Source organism: Charadrius vociferus, unplaced genomic scaffold (assembly GCF_000708025.1).
Source record: "Charadrius vociferus isolate BGI_N301 unplaced genomic scaffold, ASM70802v2 scaffold566, whole genome shotgun sequence".
Lineage (NCBI taxonomy): Eukaryota > Metazoa > Chordata > Aves > Charadriiformes > Charadriidae > Charadrius > Charadrius vociferus.
In genome coordinates, this window is record NW_009649031.1 from 634,700 (window position 1) to 642,538 (window position 7,839).

Genomic DNA, 7,839 nt, shown 5'->3' on the forward strand with positions numbered 1-7,839 from the left:
GGAGGAAGAATGAATGGTTTTCTCTGGGGCCCGAAGGCTTTAAAAGTACTTGGAGTGATGGAAAGCAGGGGAAGAATGACTCTAAAAACGTGAGTTGCTGTCAAACAGATGGCTGGAGGACGAGGAAGTCAGTAAGACGGATGTAAATATTCCTCCGTGAGAGAAAAAAGTTACTTGCAGGAAAAAAAATTAAAAATCTCTAAAGTGAAGCTTTCATTCATTCAGCAGAGTGTAAGTGTTGCTGGTGAGGGCAGGACTCCAGTGTGTGCTCCACTTGTACATCTCAGTTTGTGAGGAGGAGTTCAATTTCCAGCTCTGAAGGGTGAAATGTATGTGTTGATCTCCTGTGTCCGAAACTCTTTGTTGTCTGATTTGTCCCTAAATATCTGATGGCTTTTCTTCTGAAGGCCAGCCCAGAGTGATAGCTAGGTAGTAGGCATTAAAGGTGGATGAGTTGGTACTAGAGCTGAGATCCTCATGTGAGGGCACAATGAAAAGCACAACTTTTTGGTAGAAGGGAGTTTCACTGGATAGCTCTCTTAATATTTTTTAGGTCAATTGTGGCAGTAACCTCAAGTAGTTCCCTTTAGAGTATGTCTACATCCACTGAGATGCTTTTTGTTACTGTCTTGTTTCTGATCACATTTCATCTTTGGATGGCTTTCTGTTTATGTTTCTCCTTAGAACCAGTAGAAGAGTCTCTGCTGGAAAAATATGGATTCCCCGAAGCTGGAACAGAGACCAGGCTTTACACAAATCATGCACTGTCTTATGACCAGGCAAAACGGGTGCCTAGATGGGTAATTGAACATATTTCAAAACAGAAGACACTGGGTATGTAGATATTTATTTTCTTACATTTATGATGCCCAGAATGGGCTTTGGAGTTCACAGAAGGTGGACCTGGGAGCAGGCAGGGAGAAAAATCCTATAGTGATCTCTAGGTATGGATTTTTCCACCCATTCACAATCTGACTGGAGGCAGCAGGCCTCTGGGTGGATGTCAGCTTTGTGACAGTATTAAGGCTGATGTTGTCAGTGATTTAAAAGAGATTGGTCACTGCTGGTTGGCAGGCTTGTTCGGTATTCTTTCTGTTGTTGGGACTAGTCTGATATTGAATGTACAATGTCCTGAAGCCTGCAAGATACACTTGACCCAAAGGCTGCGTATGAAAGGGACGAATGAGGAAGAACTAGAGCTACTTTCCCTGAGAAATCTGTGTTACGAATTTATGAAACAGTCTGTAAGCACCAGATCTGTATATCTGTGTCAGTGTAAACACTCTTAAGTCATGGTGCAGGGGGAAAGCGTAACTTACGTCTTTTAAGCATGACTGGAGAGAAGATGAAAAACTGAAAATTAAACTTTTCTTACCTGATTCAGACCTGCAAAGTTCAGTGTTACCGCTCAGGCGCATAACATTGCTCTTGCTTCCTTAGCTTGTGTACTTAGTTCTGCGGGCCAATTTTTGTCAGTTTAGGTACTGCCCCATATGTCTGAATGCTTGTGGACTCAGTTCCTTTAGTGACCAGACTGTTTCATCTACAGATCTTAAGGAGATTTGTTCAGAATGGGAAGAAAAGATGAATGTCCATCTGTGATACAAAAATGGAGCAAAGGGCATCAACAGCTGTAATTGTTCAAAGCTAGATGAGGAACACCTGCTCACTGCAGCCATTATTTACTTTGATGCAGTTCTGTTGTATTTTCTGATGTGCATTATCTAATACTCTCTCCCCTGTTCTTTATGCAAGGCAGAGGCTCAGTGCCTTTTTGCTGTCAGTGGTGAATGAAATATGAGTGGTATACAGTCATTGTAAATTAAGTTTATAGCATTAGTTCAGTTTTTATAAGGCAAATTATTAGTAATGGAGGTAACTGTGTAATTGTAAAGTGTTTTATGAACGCAGTAGCCCTCTAAATATATCTTAATCACTGTCTTCAAATTACCTTTCAAAATTAAAAGCATGATCCTGAAAATATTTATAACCAGCCCCTAAGTAACATCGTTGATTCTACTTCTTTCTGAGAAGAAAGCAGTAATTCCAGGCTTACTTTCAAGTGGGCCTTAACAGCTGAATTGTTAAAATGTTTTCCAAATGATCGGATACAACTAACCTACAAGTTGAAATTAAGCATCTTGAGGCATTCAGCTCTGATTTATGTCTGATAGCTATTCTAATTGAGATTTGAGGCAGAACTGTGTTGTTCAGGGAAGGTCACAAAAACCTTTCACAAAAACCTGGAGTTTTGAAACCATGTGATGTGAAAAAAAGAAGTATTTTATTGATAAGTAAGAACTTAAATGTTTAAAAAACATGGTGGAGAGAAATTAGCTTTACATATAAATGAGATTTACAAATTGGATTACAGAAGAAATGATCTGTTTTTATCAAAGCAGTGAACAGAGAATAAATGAAGATATATTTCCCATTTTTCAAGTTTAATGGATAAATTACACTTTGTCTTAAATACTGAGATTAAATATGATTTTTTTAAAATAAGAATTCTGTTGTTTTGCACGCTGATAAACTTGTCAGTGTTGCTTCCTAAGCATCAATCCTGTGTTAAAGTATCATGTCGCATGCTTTACCAAAAAAAGAAAAGAAAAGTGAAGCTCCTTCCTTATACCTGCAGTGTGTAAAGATGCTCTGACCACCTCTCAGTTTTGACATCACCTCCATGGACATATGCGCAGATGGTCAGCAAAGAAGAGAAAACTGCTTACAGGCACTGATTTCCAAGAGATGCATTATCCATATGTATGCTCATTTTCCACTCCTTCCCTTCTTCCCTGTGGTCCTTGCATATTTTTGGGTTCTTCAGAGAGCTGCCAAGTGGAGAGCACGTACCACACTTTGTTCCCAGTATGGAGCACAAGGACGCATAGGGTGCATATGTGCTCAGTGGTAATATTGACATGACTAAAAAGCTGGAGTATGTGCAGTTTGTGTGTGTATGCACAGTCATCTATAGAAAAAAGACTAATTTTAACAGCTTGCAGTGATCACTACTGAAAATTGCCCCTCACGTTGTATTGCAACAGGAAGTACTTTGTAAAGTGCCAAGTTTAAGGAAAATTGTCTCTGATGTGTACAGGTCCTGATTCATGCTTAAATTAAAAGAGAATTTGTAATGGTCCTCTATATTGTGCCTGTGAAATTATGCCTAAAGAAAAAAATCAGTGTGCTATAGATACCTTGTATTATATTGGCATTTGGGGAAAAAAATATTGTGGGCAGCAGTGATGGTGCACTAAGCCAGCTGCACACTGTGCTGCTGCCTGTACGGACCCATTGCACAGGCACAGCTGAGTCAGCCCTTGCACATACCTCTGCTGCTTCTCTGGAGCATGTTCCTTATTATGGATGTTCTTGGGTCCCAAACCGTTCCCTGGTGTCTTATTGGAGGTTGTCAGTGCCAGAATAATTCATGCAAGTCTCTTCTGGCCATCGCTGTCCCAAGGAAGCGGATGAAGTGGTCTCAAAGTTGCAGCCCACTCAGAGTAATTTCTTTTCCAAGGAGGTGACTGTGACTTTACACAGTACAAGGACACAAATAGAGGTGTATGGCCAGTAAACCTGTGAAGAAGTCACAAGCTCCCTAGCAAAGATAGCAGCTTAGAGTGGGCTGCCATCTGTGCAACAGTTAAGTTAGCTCCCTCCACAACACCAACACCACCACCACCCCCCGCAAAAAGTTTTTTTGTCTTCCAGAAATCTTAGACCTGGTGATTTTTGTGCACAATTTCCAGATGTCTGGAAAGGCGGAAGGGGAATCCTGGAAAGGAACAGGAAAGCTCTACACTTACTTCTGTGCCCATGAAGAAGAAATTGCTTAAGACCTTTTCTTGAAAGGGTTTATTATTTTAGCAAGTGTAACTTTATCAATATACACCGATTCTGCTTCCAGGCTGGACTTGGAAACAGAAGAAATACTTGTAGGGGCTCAAACATAAAAATGGAATTGCAGCTGGTGAAGATCTGTATATCTTGTCCTAAAAAGTGGATCTATACTGGTTTATATGTTTAGTAGCCTTGCCTTTAGTATTAATCTACATTTATGTTACGGCAAAAGTATTTTGGTTTTGTTTTTTCTCTATAAAAGAGGAAGCATGTTAGAATTTTTTGTGTATAGTGGGGAAGAATTCAGAAGTGGCACACAGATATCTTAGCAGAATTACTGTTTTTTATGGTTGAGAAGAAAAATATCCAATTTAGATGGATGTGTTCAATCCTTAAGCATGGGTCATTTGGCAAGATGTGACAGAACCAGTACTTTCTGTGTTGTTGTTATGATGGTTTAATGATAATCTAACAATAATAGTGTGTTATTCCTCAGGTAATGCAGACCGAAGGCACTGTAAATTCAAACCAGATCCTAACATCCCTCTAATGTTTAGCGCTGTCAATGAAGACTACCTTGGGAGCGGATGGTCACGAGGACACATGGCACCAGCAGGAGACAACAAATTTTCAACAGTAGGATTTTTTTTTTAATCTTTTCAATTTGTGTTTATGAGTGGGAAAGGGTCAAAAGAGCCTTAAAAGTAAAGCGTAATGTTCCTTTTGCCATTTGTTTTGAGTTGGAACATGGTCTCATTATTGATGCACAGAGCTGGACTGGCAGTTACAAGGTCTGCTCCTGACTGAGCATTGTAGGATGCTCTAACACTCTGGTTCAGGCATCTAAATCAGGTGCATCCTCTGGTGACATACCTCTCTTCATTAAATCACACCTATATTAACTTGTTTGGTGGAGGTGATGTGAGTATGTCTTGTACTGCGTAGTGTTAAGCAAGTCTTCTCAACGACTTGTATGTCACATTGTCTGCCTGTAAAATGCAGATGATAACCTTCACCAAACGAACCTCGAAAGTGTCTTCCGAAGCTCAGTTAAAGGGAGACCGGGAACGATGACTTCATCCCGACCAACAGGTGCTGAGATATTTAAGTCTAGATTGGGCAAAGCAAAGACGCTGTTAAGTACTGTTCTGTATTGGCAAGAGGATTGCCTGGATGATTTAAAAGGCTTTTTCCTTTCTGGCAATGTGTATGAGGTAAATTAGAACCTTCTTTTGCCATAGTTCTTTCAGTCTATAAAATGTCCTCACCTGCCATTTATTTGGGCTGTAAGAAAAGCATGCCCTAATGCCTTGGCTGACTAACAAAGCAGCCTTGGATTTATTGGATCCTCTTGTGAAATGTGCCTAATGCAGCAATTTGTCAATTAAGAAGCAGTTTGAATTTGTATTTCTGCCAGGCAGAATAGTATGCAGTGGGGCAGAGTGACAGCACAGTGGCATGTGGTGGATGAAAGAACCAGTTGTTTTATTTCTTTGTCTTTGTGGTTATTTATTTGTGGTATCTACAGAGTTTTTGCTGGTGAGCTACCTGTGCAGAGAGATCCTGGACCTGGCTTGAAATGCAGTGAGATAATACAGTCTTTCAAATACAGGATTATAAAAATTTAATTTCCCAGTTTAATCAGTGCAGGTAGTGTTTGCTCACTATCCTAAGGAGTTCTGTCAGCCCCTTTGCTTTGAAGAAGTAGTATGTGAAAAATATTGTCAAGTACAGGACCTATGAAGATTCTGGGTTAAGATCTTGGAAATTTTTTCTCCTATATTTCCCTGCATACATGTAGTTTTTTAGTGCTAGGTCCTTCGCATCTGGAGATATGTGGGCTTCAGTCAGAGAGGATTATGACACTTTTTAAAGAAAAAATTAAGCAGATATGTAGATATTTGACCATTATGGTCTCATAAATCATTTTATCGCCTGCATGTTAAGTATTTGTAAAATATCGGTTGATATTTTTAATAAAACCTTTTCTTGTAAGGGAAAGAAAACCTAGCCATTAGGCAGTCAAATAAATGAAAAGCATGTGTGAAAGCATCCTTCCCATTCAAAAAGAACATAGTAATTCCTGTGCCTCTAGAACTGGACGTTCTCGTACTATGTTTCTGTCAAAAAAAAAAAGGTAGGTAGGTTTATTTTTCAAGCTTCGCACCTCATTTATGCACCTCTTAATCCAAAATAATTTTGTAAATATTCTGATTTAGGTTTTATCTGGCCTTTTATGTTGGTAATATTAAGACTAAACTAGACATGGATTCTGATCCAGAAACTTCTAAAATGTGTTTTCAGCTCGTAAATGTTTCAATGAAATGGTATTATTTTGTTTCTTTATGCAGAGAGCTATGGCCGAAACGTTTTACCTGTCTAACATCGTGCCTCAGAATTATGAAAATAATGCTGGATTTTGGAACAGGTGAGAAATTACTAGTAAGTAAAATAAGTGAAAGATATCAGGCAGTGGCATAAATCAAAAGTGCTGTGTTTATAAAGCTCTTTCACTTGCCAGTATTCTAGAGCACTTTGTAGACTATCTGTAGAGATCATAGCAACTTTCTCTGAAATGAAAGGCAGCTCAGTCCTCACAGTGCAAGAACAGCATAATGGCTATGTTAGTTCTTTATTCAATCAAACTGTAGAGGATGCTTATTCAGAATAGATAAAACTGCTGCTTCTTGATGTGGGTAAAGGTACCAGGCTTAACATCTGTGTCCTTAAGGAAAATTCAATAGAAGCAAGGAAAGGATTTAGATCTTGCTTTAACATCTCTTCCTCAAAAAAGCGCTTCCAGTGCGAGAGTACTCACATCTCTGTATGTGGACATTGGTTCACTTTGAATTGGAGAACTGAGCACTCCTCACTGAGTTGTGACTACTTCAGGTCTTGGGTGTTTCTTCGAGTGCTGGCTTCCAGGTAGCAATGAGGCAGGTTCTCTGTCACTTGTGAGTGCCGGCTGGATCAGCTTTGACATGAAGGGAGTGGTTGATAAATTTAAACTTTCTTCACGTAGGATTTTTATTCTTTCCTCCCTTTGAGCGGAGAAAAACGTTAATAAAAGTAGTGTTCATCCAGTGCTTCTTGCATAGGACTTACAGAATGTTAAGACTCAGAAACAGGAGGGGAAAATGGTGAATTTCACAAGGTTCGCTCAAAGGAAGGTTAGCAAAATTATGTATAGTATTGTACTGAAAGTCTGTCAAAAATGCATCACCATTCAACTGCACACTGCTTTCCAGTTTTAGAAGAACACATATAAAATCATATGAGGCATTCAGTAAGGTTATACTCTTTTATAGACAAATAAAATGCTATAACATTTTAAGAGATTCTTTTTGTATTATTTTAATACCTCAAGTATTTGAGCATAAAATTTCCTTATAACAAAGCTAGACATTTGTAACAATTCAAGGTTGGAAACCCTCTTTATCTCCCTTGAGCAGTATCTTTACCTAATCAGGAAATCGTGGGGAGTGTTTGAAAATTTCACCTGGCACTGTCAGCCCCACAATTTAAGCAGCTATTATCGCTTTCTCCCAACACCCTATACCCACAGTTTAAATACATGAACAAGTATTTGTGCCACTTGTTTTGTCAGCCACTTGTTTAATGATAAATAGTTTTAAAGATACTATATTTCGCATTTGTTGTATCCCTTCCTGGCTTCAGTACTCTCTTCCTTTCTCTTTTTTTAATTGCTTGCTTCTTGAATTGTCTTCTTAGGTGGAGGTAGACAATACAGCTTAGTCAGTTTAACAATCTCTTGGTTTTTAAAGTGCTGTTCACCCTCCAACCATGTGTTTTTGCTGCTTTCCCGCTTCCAGCTCTGGTACTAGCCTGACTGCAGCGAGTCAATTCCATTTGCTAACACAGTTAAACTGATTCGCATTTTGTTTTGCTTGGTTATGTTTCTGCCAGATTAGAAAATTCGATCAGCTAGTGAGATGAGTGCCAGAGCCAACACGAAAGATGGAATAGGACCGT

General features: G+C 39.1%; 1 protein-coding gene across 1 annotated transcript in view; it reads left to right on the forward strand.

The window, feature by feature from the left end:
* The window catches only part of EXOG (endo/exonuclease (5'-3'), endonuclease G-like), a 23,381-nt gene that overhangs the window by 1,713 nt on the left and 13,829 nt on the right, over positions 1-7,839 (forward strand). Inside the window, exons 2-4 of the mRNA XM_009887776.1 lie at positions 685-834; positions 4,343-4,482; positions 6,198-6,274. Of these exons, the coding sequence (XP_009886078.1) occupies positions 685-834; positions 4,343-4,482; positions 6,198-6,274 (367 nt within the window). The remainder of the gene's footprint in view (positions 1-684; positions 835-4,342; positions 4,483-6,197; positions 6,275-7,839) is intronic.